Source organism: Otolemur garnettii, unplaced genomic scaffold, assembly GCF_000181295.1.
Source record: "Otolemur garnettii isolate 467f Iridium unplaced genomic scaffold, OtoGar3 scaffold00177, whole genome shotgun sequence".
NCBI lineage: Eukaryota > Metazoa > Chordata > Mammalia > Primates > Galagidae > Otolemur > Otolemur garnettii.
In genome coordinates, this window is record NW_003852572.1 from 1,736,847 (window position 1) to 1,754,060 (window position 17,214).

Sequence of the window (17,214 nt, forward strand, 5' to 3'; positions counted from 1 at the left end):
TGTTGTTTGGTGGGTCGGGCTGGATTCAAACTCAGCAGCTCAGAGGTATGTGGCTGGTGCCTTAGCTACTTGAGCCACAGGCACTGAGCCACCTTATAGGAATTCTTGAAGGAGAAGAGGATGTTCCTAAAGGCACAGATGCTTTACCCCAAGATATAGTTGAGGTGAACTTTCCAAGCATGGAAAGAGATACTGAAATTCAGAATAGCAGAAAGTTTCAGAACCCCAGCACAACTCAATCCAAACAAATCATCTCCTAGACACATTGTAATTAACTTTACCAAACTTAATATGAGGGAGAAAATTCTGCAAGCATCCAGATGTAAAAAAATCATAACATACAAGGGGAAGAGTATTAGAATGATTGCAAATCTCTCAGTTGAAACTTTTCAAGCCAGAAGAGGATGGTCATCAAACTTCAATCTCCTAAAACAAACAACTTTCAGCCCAGGATCCTGTATCCAGCCAGACTGACTTTCATTTGTGATGGAGAAATCAAATACTTTACTGACATACATGTTGAAGAAATTTGCCATAACTAAACCAGCTCTCCAGCATATTCTTAGACCCCCTCCTCCACAACAACTTATACAATGCTCTACCACCAAGGTAAACTCACTCATAAATTTTTGATCAAAACCAAACTTCCACAGTGGCAAAAGGATTAAAAACATCCACTGGACTTTTGAAAAACTTGACACCCAAAACCTACCAGGCTTATCAATTCTCTCAATTAATATGAATGCTTTAAGTTGTCCTCTAAAAAGGCACAGGGTGGTTGATTGGATACAGAAACTCAGACCAGATATCTGCTGCATATAAGAATCTCTTCTCACCTTAAAGGATAAAAATAGACTCAGGGTGAAGGGATGGACATCTGTAATTCAGGCAAATGGAAATCAGAAAAAAGCAGGGATTGCAATTTTATTTGCAGATATAATAGGCTTTAAACCAACAAAGGTAAGGAAAGACATCACTTCATATTTCTCAAGGGAAACATTCAACATGAAGAGATTTCAATTATTAACATTTATGCACCCAACCAGAATGCTCCTCAATTAATAAAGGAGACCTAACAGACATGAACAATTTAATATCTTCCAGTACCATAATAGTCGCAGATTTTAACACTCGTTTGGTAGTGTTAGACAGATCCTCCAACAATAAACTAAGGAAAGAAATTTTGGACTTAAACTTGACCCTACAACAAATGGACTTAACAGACCTCTACAGAACATTTCATCCTAACAAAACGGAATACACATTCTTCTCATCAGTCCATGGAACATCCTCCATCAGCCATGGAACATCCTCCAAAATTGATCACATCTTAGGTCACAAGTCTAACCCCAGCAAATTTAAAAGAATAGAAATTATTCCTTGTATTTTCTCAGACCGTCATGGAATAAAAGTTAAACTCAAAAACAACAGGAATCTTCATACCCATACAAAGGCATGGAAATTAAGTAATCTTATGCTGAAAGATTGCTGGGTCTTAGAGGAGTTTAAGAAGGAAATTACCAAATTTTTGGAACAAAATGATAATGAAGACACAAATTATCAGAACCTGTGGGATACTGCAAAGGCAGTCCTAAGAGGGAGATTTATAGCATTGAAAGTCTTCCTCAACAGAATGGAAAGAGAGGAAGTCAACAACTTAAGGGAACATCTCAAGCAACTAGAAAAGGAAGAACGTTCCAACCCCAAACCCAACACAAGAAAAGAAATAACCAAAATTAGAGCAGAATTAAATGAAATAGAAAATAAAATAATCATTCAAAAGATCAATGAATGAAAAAATTGGTTTTTTGAAAAGATTAACAAAATTGATAAACCTTTGGCTAACCTAACCAGAAATAGAAAAGTAAAATCCCTTATATCATCAATCAGAAATGACAAAGGTGAAATAAAAACAGACACCTCAAAAATTCAAACAATCCTTAATGAATACTACAAAAAACTCTATTTTCAGAAATATGAAAATCTGAAGGAAATAGACTAATACTTGGAAGCATGCTACCTTCCTAGACTCAGCCAAAAAGAACTGGAAATGTTGAATAGACCTATACCAAGTACTGAAATAGCATCAACTATATGAAATCTCCCAAAAAAGAAAAGTCTGGGACCAGATGGCCTCCCATCAGAATTTTACCAAACCTTTAAAGAGGAACTAGTACCTATATTACATAACCTTTTCCAAAACATAGAAAAAGAAGGAATACTTCCTAACACATTCTATGAAGCAAATATCACCCTCATCCCCAAACCAGGAAAAGACCGAACAAGGAAAGAAAATTATAGACCAATATCTTTAATGAATATAGATGCAAAAAATTCAATAAGACCCTAAAGAACAGAATCCAGCAACATATAAAACAAATTATACACTACGACCAAGTGGGTTTTATCCCGGGGTCTCAAGGTTGGTTCAATATACATAAATCTATAAATATAATACATCACATAAAATCATAAAACAAGGACCATATGAATCTCTCAAATGATACAGAAAAAGCTTTTGATAATATCCAGCATCCTTTCATGATCAGAACACTTAAGAAAATAGGTAGAGAATGGACATTTCTTATACTGATAGAGGCCATCTACAACAAACCCTCAGCCAGTATCACATTGAAAGGAGTAAAATTTAAAACATTTCCAATCAGGAACTAGGCAAGATTGTCCATTGCCTCTATTGCTTTCTAACATTGTAATGGAAGACTTAGCCATTGCAATCAGGCAAGAGAAGGTGATCAAGGGTATCCACATAGGGTCAGAGGAGATCAAACTTTCACTCTTCACAGATGATATGATTTTATACTGGGAAAATCCCAGGGACTCAAATACAAAACTCTTAGAAGTGATCAAGGAATATAGTAATGTCTCAGGATATAAAATCAATACTCACGAATCAGTAGATTTTATATATACCAACAATAGTCTACCTGAAAAAAATAGTTAAGGACTCTATTCCATTTACAGTAGTGCCAAAGAAGAAATATTTGGGGATTTACCTAACAAATGATGTGAAAGATCTCTATGAAGAGAACTATGAAACTCTGAGAAAAGAAATAGCTGATTATGTTAATAAATGGAAAAACATATCATGCTCATGGCTGGGAAGAATCCACATTTTCAAAATGTCCATACTACCCAAAGCAATATACAAATTTAATGCAATCCCTATTTAAGCAACACTGTCATACTTTAAAGATGTGGAAATAATAGTACTTTATAAGGAATCAGGAAAAACTCTGAATAGCCAAGACATTACTTAAAAGTAAAAAAAATCTGGAGGAATCATACTACCAGACCTCAGACTATACTACAAATCTATAGTGATCAAAAGAACATGATACTGGCACAAAAATAGAGAGGTAGATGTATGGAACAGAATAGAGAAACAAGAGATGAACCCAGTTACTTATTGTCATTTGATCTTTGACAAACCTATCAAAAACATAAATTCGGGGAAAGATCCCCTATTTAACAAATGGTGCTGCATGAATTGACTGGTGACTTGTAGAAGACTGAAACTGGACCCACACCTTTCACCTTTAACAAAAATTGACTTTCACTGGATAAAAGATTTAAACTGAAGACATGTTAACTATTACGATTCTTGGAGAGAGTGCAGGAGAAACACTTGAAGAAATTGGCCTGGGAGGAGACTTTATGAGAAGGACCCCCTGGGCAATTGAAGCAACACCAAAAATACATTACTGGGATCTGATCAAAGCACAAAGCTTCTGCACAGCCAAGAATACCGTAAGTTAAGCAAGCAGACAGCCCTCAGAATGGGAGAAGATATTTGCAGGTTATGTTTCTGACAAAGGTTTGATAACAAGAATCCTCAGAGAACTCAAACTTATTAACAACAAAAGAACAAATGATCCCATCTCAGGGTGGGCTAGGGACTTGAAGAGAAATTTCTCTGAAGAAGATTGGCGCACGGCCTACAGATATATGAAAAAATGCTCACCATCCTTAATCATCAGAGAGATGCAAATAAAAACCACTTTGAGATATCATCTACTCCTATAATAGTAGCTCATATAAAAAAAAAAAAATCCCAAAACTACAGTTGTTGGTGTGAATGTGGAGAAAAGGGAACACTTCTGCATTGCTGGTGGGAATGCAAGCTAATACGCTCCTTTTGGAATAAAGTCTGGAGAACACTTAGGGAACTAAAAGTACACCTGCCATTTGATCCTGTAATTCCTCTACTAGGTATATATCTAGAAGACCAAAAATCACTTTATAATAAGGTGACCACATTTTAACATTGGTACAACAGGACACCATTGACTGGGGGGGGGTGTTTCTTAACGAAAAATTTGGTCTATATAGAGCAAAAAAAATTTTCATAGAATGCAAAAATAGTATAGTAATATTTTTTCAACATAAGTACAATTTACAAATATAATACACTAAAAATTATGTATAGTATTATTTTATTGTTTGGCACATTTCTCATTTGAGTGAATTTTTTTAGTAGATTGCTGTCATTGTTTAAAAGGTTATTAAATTTTTCATACGAATTTGTTAAATTGGCTCTCAAATGAAAGATACAACTTAATTCTAGCCCAAGAATATGGGGAGGGGGTGGGGAAGGGGAGGGAAGAAGGGTGGCTGGGTGGTGGGAGGGTGACCGGAAAGATCACCTATGTATCTGTCTAACAAGGGTACAAATGAACTCTTCTAGAACTAGAATGTAAATGTTTTGACACAATGACTAAGCAAATGACATGAAATCTATGTTAACCAGCTTGATGAAAGTATTTAAAATTGTATATAAAAACACTACACTGTACCCCATGTTTGCATTAATGTATAAAGCTAGCATTTAATAATAAAAAAAGAAGAAAAAAAAGAATTTGTTAAATTATATTTCACACATAAAATGGCTTTCAAAGTCTCAACACTTAATAGTGATTTTTCTGATGTCCATACAAAAAAATGCATTCAGTCACAGCATTAGTTCTTGGTAAGGACAGCGCATATCCCACAGTTTTTAGTGCATTATTGTATGGAACATGGTTTGTTTCAAAATGATGAAATATTTCTAACCATTTGTTCTCTATTGTGATTTTTGCGGATGCCCAAGATTTAACCTTTTGCTTATCAATATATTTTTTAATAATGATACCTCGTAAGTTGTAAGTGTCGCTTTCAAGGCCGGTTCTAGACTTTTTGCAGCCACTATAAAATAAAAATAATACGAGTACTGTCTGCTAAATTCATGAAATAAATAAAGAAATTACTTAACTAAATTATCTAAATAGCTGATTTGTTGACATCACTTGTTTAACTAGCACTAGCATGCAGTGGTAAGCAGGCCACTTCCTCCATTAGGGGAAGAGTTGTAACTTTAAGTGCAGGAAGGGGCTTTTTGGGGGGAGGAGCTTTCTGAGGCAATTATCTAACATGTCGTGCATTCTTTCCAAAAAGCGGGACTTTTCTAAAACGCTGCGGGATATGGGACAAATTGTTAAAAATCAGGACTGTCCTGCCAAAAGCGGGACGTCTGGTCACCTTACTTTATAACAAAGATATTTGCACCAGAATGTTTATTGCAGCCCAATTCATAATTTCCACATTATGGGAAAAAGCCCAAGTGCCCATCAACCCATGAATGGATTAATAAATTGTGGTATATGTACACCATGGAATATTATACAACCTTAAAAAAGATAAGAGACTTTACCTCTTTTATATTTACATGGGTGGAGCTGGAACATATTCTTCTTAGTAAAGTATCTCAAAAATGGAAAAAAGTATCTAATGTACTCAGTACTATTATGAAACCAATTTATAATCACCCACACTTTCTTATGTAAGATAAAACACAACCATAGCCCAGGATGAAGGAGAGAAGAGGAGGGGGAATAGAGGGGAAGGAGGAGGGTGGATGGAGGGAGGGTAAACATTGCAACCACCCCTGTGGGGCCTATTGCAAGGGTACAGGTCAAATCTATTAAGTGTAGAGTGTAAATGTCTTAACACAGTAATTAAGTAAGTGAGGCGAAGGCTATGTAAGCATAGTTTACCAGGTGATGTAAGCGTTCCAAAATGTATATAAAATCAGCACATTGCAACCCCATTAATGCTTCAATGTATACAGTTATGTTTAATTAAAAAAAAAGTAAATACCTTCTTCCATTCTGAAGGCAGTCTCTTTGCTTTGTTGATGCTGTGTGGAATGAATTCTTCCCCAATGCTGACAAAAAAGTTTGTCCCACACTTTCCTCTAGTCTTAGATTTAAATCTTTTATCCAGTGTGCGTTCATATTTTTTAAGTGGTGAGAAGTGTGGGTCCAGCTTCAGTCTTTTGTAAAATAGCTATTATCTAACACCAGTGAGGATGGCCTACATGACAAGGTTCTAAAGCTACAGATACTGGTGTGGGTGAGAGGGGTGCACTTACGCACTGTGGTGGGACTGCAAACTAGTAGAGCCTCTTTGGAAAGAAGTATGGAGAATGGTGAAAGAACTAAAAGTAGATCTTCCATTTGATCCTGCAATCCCATTACTAGGTATCTACCCAGAAGAAAAGAAATCATTTTACCATAAGGAGATCTGCATTTAAATTCACAACTCCAAAGATGTAGAAACAACCCAAGTACCCATAATCCCTTGAAGGGATCAATAAACTATGATATATATAACACGCACAGCATGATGTACTATTCAGTCATAAAAATTATGGAGGCTTTTCATCTCTTATATTTATCTGCATGGTTCTGGAGATCATTCTCCCAAATAAAGTGTCTCATTCAAGAATGGAAAAACAAACATCCCATATGCTCAGTTCTAACCTGAAACTAGTAGATTAACAACCAGAGGCCAACAAAAGAGAAAAACATAATTAAATTCAAGAAGTGGAGAGGGGATTCGGCAGGTTCTCACCCATCAGGTACATATAGGGGGTGGATGGCACACTTCCTGAGTGAAGGTCACAACTGCTACTCGAACTTTGGACATTACCGTACAATCACAAATAATGTAACCTAATTATATATGCTCTCGTAATAACCCCAAATGAAAATAAATAAATAAATTTTTTAAAATGCTGTAATATTTCCCGAAATGTCTAGAAGTAGGGGGCAATGGTTTGTGTCAATCTGGTTTATGTGTAGGAAGAAAGTGAAGTCAGCACACGACCTACGCCACCTCCAGCCCGAGTACCATCAGCAGAGTGTAGATAGCATACAGATACAGAGGGCTATAGTGTGATCTTGAGTTACAAGATTAAGATAGATTACAACAGAGGGTATTATGGCTTAATTTGCATTTTTACTCATTGTGCCACATCATGAAAATTAAACACATTGATAAAAGTGTTTATAAAATAAAAGTTTTTATTATTTAAAAAAAAAACAATTCAGACTGTTCAAATATCACAGACTTGGGAGGAAAAGGTGGGAAGATTGTTTGAAGCCAGGAGTTTAAGACCAGCCCAGACAAAATAGAAATATTTCTACAAAAATATTTTAAAAACTTGGCTGGACATGATGGCATATGCATTTATTCCTATCTGCTTGAAAGGCTGAGGTGGCAGGAATGCTTGAACCCAGGAGTTCTAAGCTGGAGTGAGCTATGATCACACCACTGCACTCTGTCTCTTAAAAAAATAAAGTATCACAGACTAACTTACATACAAAAAGTAGTAAAATTTCAGATGACTTGTATGTAGTATTAGGTTAAGCCTTAAAAGGCTATTATTTAATAGTTTCAGAATTGTTGTTCTTATTTAGAATAATTTAAAACTTTTAAAAAGTCAATTAACAAATTTTGGCCATATGAACTAATTGAATATCATTAAATTATCAGTTAAATATAATATAACATATATTGTTATTGTATTCAGAGGTATGTTTTCTACATCTATATGAATTTATGTCCCATAATTTAGATGTGCTGACCCATGATTACCATCTATCGGATAGTTAAGATGATAAAAACATATTTTTTAAGCAAATTAAATCATTCAAATAAAATGCTTATTTTAATAGCAATCATTTTTGAAGATCAAATATTCATTTTTTCATTCATCTGACAGAGATTACTAAAGATAGTATACACAAATATAAATCAACACTGAAAACTATTTTTCAATTTCTATTGCTTAATGAGTCAACTTAAAAATAATTTCTGGCCAGATATGGTAGCTCCTGCCTGTAATCCCAGCACTCTGGGAGGCTGAGGCAGGAGGATCCCTTGAGTTCAGGAGTTTGAGACCAGCCTGAGCAAGAGCAAGACCCCCATCTCTACTAAAAACAGAAAAATTGGCTGGGCATGGTGGCAGCAACTGTAGTCCCAGCTATTCAGGAGGCTGAGGCAGGAGGATCACTTGAGCTTAGGAGTTTAAGGTTGCTGTGAGCTGTGATGCCACAGCACTCTAGCCTGGGCTATGGAATGAGACTGTCTCAAAACAATAACAATAATATTAACAATTATTATTTCTAAGATCTTTTGATAATTTAAAACCTTATACTTACGCTAGATTAAGTCAGTTAGTTGGTATTACCTATTAGTATCTAATCTAATATGTAGATTTTTAAAAAAAGAGATACGTGAAGAAAAATAAAATTTCAAGACTCTTTAAATCAATTATGCTACAGAGAATTTAAGCCCTAGAGACTCAGAGCACATTTGCAATTCTGCTTTTTAGATGATACGTTAACTCTCTTTCCTATTGTTCTTTTTCCATAAATGACTATGAGAAAGCAGAGACCAGGCATCCCCCTCTCCAGTGGATGATCCTTAGATAGTGACTCAGGGTGCACAGAGACCAAGCCTCCCCTCTCCAGTGGATGATCATTAGATAATAAGTAGGAGAGAGCAGAGACCAGGTCTCCACTTTCCAGTGGATGATCGTTAGGTAATGACTAGGACAGAGCAGAGACCAGGCATCCCCTCTCCAGTGGATGATCAGTAGATTAACCGTCTCTTTAACTGTCCTGTATTCAACTCAGATCAGAAGACCCTATGACCAGTATTAGTGTAGAATTTTAAACACACCTTTCCAGGAAAAGAAAGGCCACCTCAACTAAAAAGATCTTGTAACCACACATTATTAAGCCTTAAATAGAAAAATAATGAAATTCCCTGTAGCTCTCTAAATTTTGTGTGTACTTTTGTACTTTGAACACTGACTTTCGTTCTTTGGAATCTGTGCTTTCCAGGCAGCTGTCCTCAAACTTTGTGCTTGAACAAAGTCTTTAAACTTTATTCTTATTCTCTTGACTATTTTATGTCAACAAATAAGACAATAAAGCATGCTTTATAACTTATCTGCTAGTTGTCTTTTATTTTTATGGTTTAGAGAAGGTGTTCATATATGTGTTGGTCAATAAACATGTTAATTTTTGCCTTATTAAAAAGAGCTATGAAGAACTGTATGGCTATTAAGAAGTAAAAAATTTATATGCACAATCCCTGCTAATATACTACAAAATGCTGATGCATAATAGCTTATAATTATCCACCTCATAGTTTTCTCTGTCACATAAGAATCACTGGAATTAAAAATTAATCACATGGGGGAAATAAAAAAAGAAAAAAATTAATCACATAAATAATTTTACTATGAAAAATAGGGATATACATATAAGATAACTTTGTGTCCAAGATATATAAGATTTTTTAAAATATGATTTTGTTCTAATAGAACGTGACTATTCAAAAATGTGTAAAATGAACCTAAATAAATAAAAATATTATAAACGATTCACCAAAACCATTAATTTTCCTGGACAATACTAGATAATTATTAAAGAGCTTATTTATAAGATTAAAAAATAATAGTATCAAATGATACTGATGCAGAACTAAAATGCAATTATTTTATGTTTATTAAAGTAACACAATTTTCTTGGATTTTTGGTCTACTCTTTATAAGATACTGTAAACAAGTTTTTCTTTGTCTTTTGAGTAATAGACCTAAAGGCAAATATTCTGTATCTTATCAGAATATCTTTCTGTGCCTTATTTTGACTTTACTGTATCCTTAATTATTTTTTATTTTTTTTTTTTATTAAATCATAGCTGTGTACATTAATGCAGTCATGGGGCACACTGTGCTGGTTATATATACAATTTGAAATATTTTCATCCAACTGGTTAACATAGAATGTATAGAATAGAAATAAATCCATAAGCTCTAAAAAATATTCAGACGCTAATGCATAAAGCAAAAACTACCAAAAACGCTTGAAGGACCTGATTAAACACATTCATGATAGAAGCCATCAATGTATCTCTCTCAGGATTAAACAGACGACTGGACTAAGTTATGGTGTGTTTTATTTTGTTTGCTGTAAAGGGTTTTCCCCCAATATTTTATGTTTAAATCCACTACTAATAAAGTACATGCAAATTGAATTAACAATGAAATATAACAACAAACTCATTGGAATGGAAAAGTTATAAAGAATATTGATATTTTTTGCTGGTAGGCATAAAGACGAAAGTTAACGCTCATGCCTTGCCGGTAGAGATTCAAAATGCCCAGTATTTTTGTTACTTGTTTGTTTATGTTTTTACCAGGCAGTCTGGGAATATCTATTACCATTTGTCATTTAAATGCCTGCAAATTTTGTTGAATCACTTCCGGCTGGAATCTTTCTTACAGAAATAAAAGCACACAGATTGGCTCCAGCACGAAGCATCATGGAGAGAACAACGCGCACCGCTGATAGTTATTCCCAGGGCGCTAACTGCCAGCCACGCAGCGCGGTGTGCGGATTTCTCCTTTGCTGCTCTCGTCCACCATTCAGTTCACCTTCACTTAGTGAATACTCCGTGTCAAGAGCTAGTCTAGGTTCTGACAACCCAGTGGTGAGTAAAGACCTCTGACTTCATCCAGGAAAAGATCGTCCAGTGGAGAGAAAGCCAAGTAAAACGGACAAGTAGATCATCACTACGTTAGACTGTGGTAAAGGCTGGGACAGAAAAATAAGAGCAGAAAGGAGCTGGGGACACGATGACAGAGGGCTGGGTCACCAGTCAAAGAGGATGGCGTCAGGGGAGGGCTCTCCCAGCACTGATGGTGCCAGGAGCCGAGGGAACCAGCCCTTCCTGGTCTGGGAATCTCTCACATGGACTCTAATGGCGAACTCCCTTCTGGAAATTCACTCCTCACTGGCATCTTTTCAAGAGCTATAACAATCCTGTGGCTCAGTAATTCCTTTACTCTCCAGATACATTCAGCTCCAAAGAACTTCCTCTATCTCAACTCAGTGTCATGGCATTTCCTACAAGAAAAAGCTAGAATGGGAAGGTGTGTGTTTATGAACACGTACAACCGACCAGGCACCTCGCCAAGGGTCATACAAATTCTCCTCTCAGGTCTTCAAATCTGGTGGGATCATTAGTCTGAACTCAAGTTCCAAGGAGAAACTTGAGGGCAAGAAATAAAAATATTCAAGGCTGAGTATTATGAGGGCAGGTTAATAATAATAATAACATAAATTATTTTTAAAGAAATTTAATAAATAAAGGTCTGGAATAACCTTTTCCTCACCCCAGAAATATTTCATTTACAAATGCAGGGGCAGATTTATAACTTATTTACTTATTGTTTCTATTAAACAAGTTTAGTCTGAAAGACATAAACAAATTTACATCTAGCAAAAAATTAACCAATAAATCCAATAAGGAAAATAAGGAATATAGGGGAAGTAGTATAATTTCTTTCTGAAATTCCTAAGAAATACATGAAGAGTCATCACACATTCAAAGATAATTATTATATCAAAGCTAATAGGTTAATTATACTCCTATATTTAGTTGTACTTCTATATTAAATTGTTTAAGAACACACATAACATTCACAGCTATGCAGGTTGAGATTACAGACAATTCCTTATTGTGAAGAGAGCAACTAAGGCATTTCAGAAAATACAGATTATAGATACAGACCACTATTACCCTGTGGTCTGCTAGAGGCTGCACTTTGAGGCTGTATGAGAGACTGAATGTGTCATGTCAGCTGGATCTTCACTGCTGTGCTGTTTCTTTTATTTTAGAGCAAATAATTCAATCTTTGACAAATTTGGCCTATGATTCAATATCCTTTTTTATGTGAATTAAATACAAAACAAACGTATACAAATGAAAATAGCATAAAATTAAAAGTTTAAAAATTATATAACAAGTACCCATTTCAATTTTTATGTCCCATCAAAAAAATTTGTTTTAAATCCTCTGGAAAATTATACAAATAATGAAAAAATTCTGTAATGATCTCATGGTTCTTATTTTTCTTCTGAGTTCTGTTTACTTGATGTATTTCACAGAGGGTCAAATTAGAGACGTCAGCAAAGCAGTCTTCCAAAGGCGACCATTTGGGGAGTCCTGTTGTGTTCTCTAAGCACTCCAAAATTCTTAACCTTTATTCTCCATGTTGTTCTACTGTTTATCACTTTGATAAAAGACTGAAAAATATTCCTATTCTTTCTGTTTTACTGCAGGCTAAATACTCTCTGAAATGACATTTCTTTTTTGACCATCATAGCTGTTCAAAATGCTTTATTTCCATGAAAAAAATATCAATAATAGGGCAGTGTCTGTGGCTTAAAAGAGTAGGCTGCCAGCCCCATATGCCAGAGGTGGCGGGTTCAAACCCGGCCCTGGCCAAAAACTGCAAAGAAAAAAAAAAAAAAGAAATAAAAATATCAATAATACAGGTGTGCTTAAAAGTAAAATCAGTGCTGTGATTTTTGTTCAGTGTCTCCATAATGGATGAACACCGATGTATCTGTTTTATTCTAAGCTGTTTGTTGGGAATAAAACCCCACATCCAAGACAACTCAGTGCTGAGATTCAGAAATCTTACTGCTTCTCTCGGGCCTCAGCAGCGGTTTCGGCTTCTTGTTCTGGCTTCCACTTTCATGAAGGGCCTTGAACCAGTCCCGCAATCTGTTTGCCACTTCCCTGAACTCCAGGTCACTGCAAGCTGAAAACAAAGAGAAGAAAACACACATCTTGAATAACACCTTAGCATAATGTCAGAGCTATTTCTCAAATTATCCAAAGAACTGAAAGGTAACAATGACTGAAATAAAAACTGGTAATAATGACTGGTTGTGCTTAGCTTTTTCAAAGCTAAAAATAAATATGTGCTTCAAGATAACAAGATGCAACATGATGATAACATTGTATCTAATAATGGAATATTATTAGTGGAATTTTGTTTCCACTCTTTATTATAACAATTATAATATGAGGATTTTTATGGTTAAGCCTACACACATCACATATTTATGTGATCAATACTTTTCCCATGGTAGGTGGTGGGCCATCTGAGAAAAGAAAGGGCTGAGGATTATACATTGATTGTTGGGCGTACGTATCATAATATGCAAGGCTTTATCATTCTTCATAGTATACTCCTCATCTGCAGGAATAAGTACAGGGGTCATAAAGTTCGTGTGCAGTTTATTTATGGACACCCTGTATGTGCTATTTCTCTTTATTTAGTTTATCTGACACATTTGTTAAGTGCAAAAAAGGAAGAGTTGTATTTTTTCCATTAGGAAAGTCTATAAATATTTAAGAAAATAGTATCATGCTTCTGTTGTAAAAAGTGAAGTATTAGGAACTTTGACATTTGTAACTATTTAATATCTTTGTATTTTAAAAATATTGTTGGGCGGTGCCTGTGGCTCAGTGAGTAGGGCGCCAGCCCCATATATCGGGGGTGGCAGGTTCAAACCCAGCCCTGGCTAAACTGCAACAAAAACATAGCCAGGCGTTGTGGCGGGCACCTGTAGTCCCAGCTACACAGGAGGCTGAGGCAAGAGAATCGCCTAAGCCCAGGAGTTGGAGGTTGCTGTGAGCTATGTGACACCATGGCAGTCTACCAAGGGCGACAAAGTGAGATTCTGTCTCTACCCCTCCCCCCAAAATATATTTTATATATATATATTTAGTTATATATATAGTTATATATAACTATAGTTATATAGTTATTTGCCAGTCATTATGTTATTTAAAATCATCTATGCAATAAGCAGTAACAGAATACATTATGTTTGAGGCATTAATGCCAAAATACGGGCATTTGATTTCAGCAATCTGCTGCAAAAATACTTTTAAAATGTTAAATCACTTATTTACACTGTTTAGAGCACATTTTCCTTGCAGACTTATTTCCTGTGCATGTTGCAAATGCATAGTTTCCTCAGCTAACAAACTTTCCACTCCAAAACTCTTCTGGCTCATTTTGTTAAAAAAAATAATTTATGGAATGATATAATAATGTGTCCTATTTAACAGATGACATATACATTATATAACAATATGTAGCATGGATAACCTAACATAATGCACTGTGATATAATTCCAGAACATTTTTTAGCATTAGAAAAAGTAAAATCAAGGCTCCTCCCAGTACGTTGCATAGTAGATAACCTGAGTTAGCAAATCACGTGACACAGGACACCGGACACAGCAAAGAAGAGGCTATACCTGTCCACGAGGAAGGGGAACTAAAACTGTCATGCACAAAAAAATGAGGAATCAGAATGCCTTTGGAGTTTTCAATCAGAACACTGAAAGGCAGTCTGACAGCACAGAAATCACTTCATATTTTTAAGTGAGAAGCATATATCAAAACAAATTAGGGGGCAAGGTAAGATAAAGATAAAGATATTTTTACACCTATTAACCACCCATATCATCTCTTCCTTCTATGAAGCTACAGGATAAGGTGATATACCAGAGAAAACCAAGCTGGTGGGGACACAGGAATGAACAGCTCAGTGAGAGGTGTAGGGAGTGCCTAGGAAGACGGTCCAGGGGAATTGCTGAGAGTGTGCAGGGTGCCCAGGATAGAGGCAGACGAAAACTGTTGTTCGAGACCAGAACACACACAACTCATCACGCATGACCCTTTCATCCAGAGAAAACAATAAGCTCTGGCGGAAGCCCAGATAACATCATTTTTAGTGGTAAGATCCACCACGGCCAGGGCTGAGTGATAAGCCGGGAATGGAGTCTCAGGGTGAATGTCTGCATTCTGGTCTGGTGTCTCTAGATAAGCCATCACTTTGGCAGGTGCTGGGGCACAATCATAGCTCACAGCAGCCCCCAACTCATGGGCTCAAGCGATCCTACCACCTCAGTCTCCCAAGTAACTGGGACCCTCGGTGTGTGCCACTATACCTGGCTAATTTATTAATTTTTTGTAGAGACATGGTTTCGCTATGTTGTCCAGGTTGGTCTCAAACTTTTGGCTGCAAGAGATTGTCCACTCTGGCTTCTGAAAGTTCTAAGATGACAAGGATTATCTACAGTGTCAGAGGTTTTAACATTATTTTTTATAAGAGCTTTAAAAAGTCATTTTTTTCTGATAAAGTAAGAGATGCGCCTATTTTATAAATACACGTATCTTATAACATATATTAACAAAAATAAAAATAAAAAAATATATTCAATACTACTACCAATAGGTAGCTACTGTTAAATGTTTACTGTGTATATTTGCTATTTATATTTTGGTTAGCTTAAATTGTGTTAGATAAACAGTATTTACCTTCACTTTTTGCATTACATTATAAAATGATAATTTTCTCAGGTTGTAAAATATCTGACAACAAAAACACTGGGTAACACGTAAAATGTTTCCATGAGGGTGGCTGGCACCTGCAACAGTGCCCTTGTGGGATTATAACGCGGCTGAAACACCCCTGCTGCCCGTGACTCTGATACAACACACTGCTCGTGTTCACGGTGATGATGCTGTGAACACCCTGACTGTTGCTAGCTCTAGAAAGTCAAGTACATACAATGATGCGCAACACATAATACTCAATGAGGACAGTAAGCACGCTACTGGTTTGTGTGTGTACTATACTATGTGTCGCTGCTTTCGAGTAGAATCATCCTTATTTTTAAAAAGTGCAGTGAGTCCAGCAGCCTCTACTTCCCCTGTTTGCGTGCCTTCATTTAATCATTTTCTCTTGTGTTTCATTTAATTTCATGTTGTTTTGTTCATCAAGCCCACAAACAGTACTAACTCCACAGCTAACATTGCTGGTGAGCAGCTTATATCCATTATTTATCAGAAGCTAAAATCAAAATGAGTAAAGGTCATGAAAGTGGAAAATCTGAGATGGTTACTGCCTGCCTCAGGCACGACCCGTTCTACCACAGCTACAACCTAGAACAAGGGCAAAGTGACAAAGCTGTTAAAGGATCTGAGTTTTCTAGGTAACAAGATTAGCAGAGACTTGAGACAGCCCCATAATCAGAAAAGGGGAAATGTCTAATGATCTGGATGGAAGACCACACAAAGAAGTGTGTCCATGTTGAGATGATAAAGGCCAAAGCAAAAAGTTTGCTTGTGACACTGAAAGATAAGACAGGATCCAACTATGGTGCTGAATCCACTGCTAATTCCGGGCAGTTCAAACTATCCCAGAATAGCTGCTCCTGACGTAACGTGAGCGTGAGTGGTGAGTCTGTGTATTGATGTGAAAGCAGCTGAGGAATTTTTGGAAACTCTAGACAAGCTGATTTCGCAAGAAAATTCCCTGCTCCAGCAAATCTTCCATATAGGTGAAAACTTTCTACTCTGGGATCGGGTGTCCAAAGGACTTTCATGTGTCAGGAGGTCAAGTCAATGCCAGGTTCAAGACTTTTAAGGACAGAGTAACAGTCTTGTGTGGGGGTAAAATGACAAAGTACAAATCAAAGCTCTGTGATTGGGCACAGTGAGAACCTCGGGGCCCACAAGAGTAGTAAGAAGTCAGGGGGACCCAGCCCCCATCCATGGTGCCCCAGCCCCCCCATCCAGGGTGCCCTCCTGAATTGCTCTGTCAGAAAAATGCAGAAGCTCTGTTTGGAGATCTTTGCTTGTTGCTGATAATGTTCTAAACATCCTCCTTTTACTGGCGACCCTTGTTGCAGTACGAAAGTGATGTTTTTCTCTCCAAACACCAACTCTTTGATCCAGCTAATGGGTCAAAGAGAGAGAGCAGCTTCTATAGCTACTTCCCCAGGAGGATCCCTGCGGAAGGTCAAGCTGTGGTGAAGACCCTGAGCAGACACTGGCACAACTCTGGACGGACAGCAAAGCCTATGACCACATCGGGAGCCATGCCTGGGCCTGAGGTGGGTTACCAAGGGCTATCTGAACGTCATCGGGAAGAAGATACTCCAGAGGTGCGTCCATCACCTTAAATGATTTCTCAAGGAAAAGAAGCC

The 17,214-nt window shown here is 36.6% G+C and overlaps 1 protein-coding gene across 6 annotated transcripts in view; it reads right to left on the reverse strand.

The window, feature by feature from the left end:
- Positions 1 to 17,214, reverse strand: part of SPOCK3 (SPARC/osteonectin, cwcv and kazal like domains proteoglycan 3) — a 577,544-nt gene that overhangs the window by 29,223 nt on the left and 531,107 nt on the right. For 5 of the 6 annotated variants that reach the window (XM_012811838.1, XM_012811837.1, XM_003800493.1 and 2 more), the window contains one exon: positions 12,842 to 12,961. The exons of the other annotated variant lie outside the window; for it this stretch is intronic. In XM_012811838.1, the coding sequence (XP_012667292.1) occupies positions 12,842 to 12,961 (120 nt within the window). The remainder of the gene's footprint in view (positions 1 to 12,841; positions 12,962 to 17,214) is intronic. 6 annotated transcript variants of the gene reach the window in all.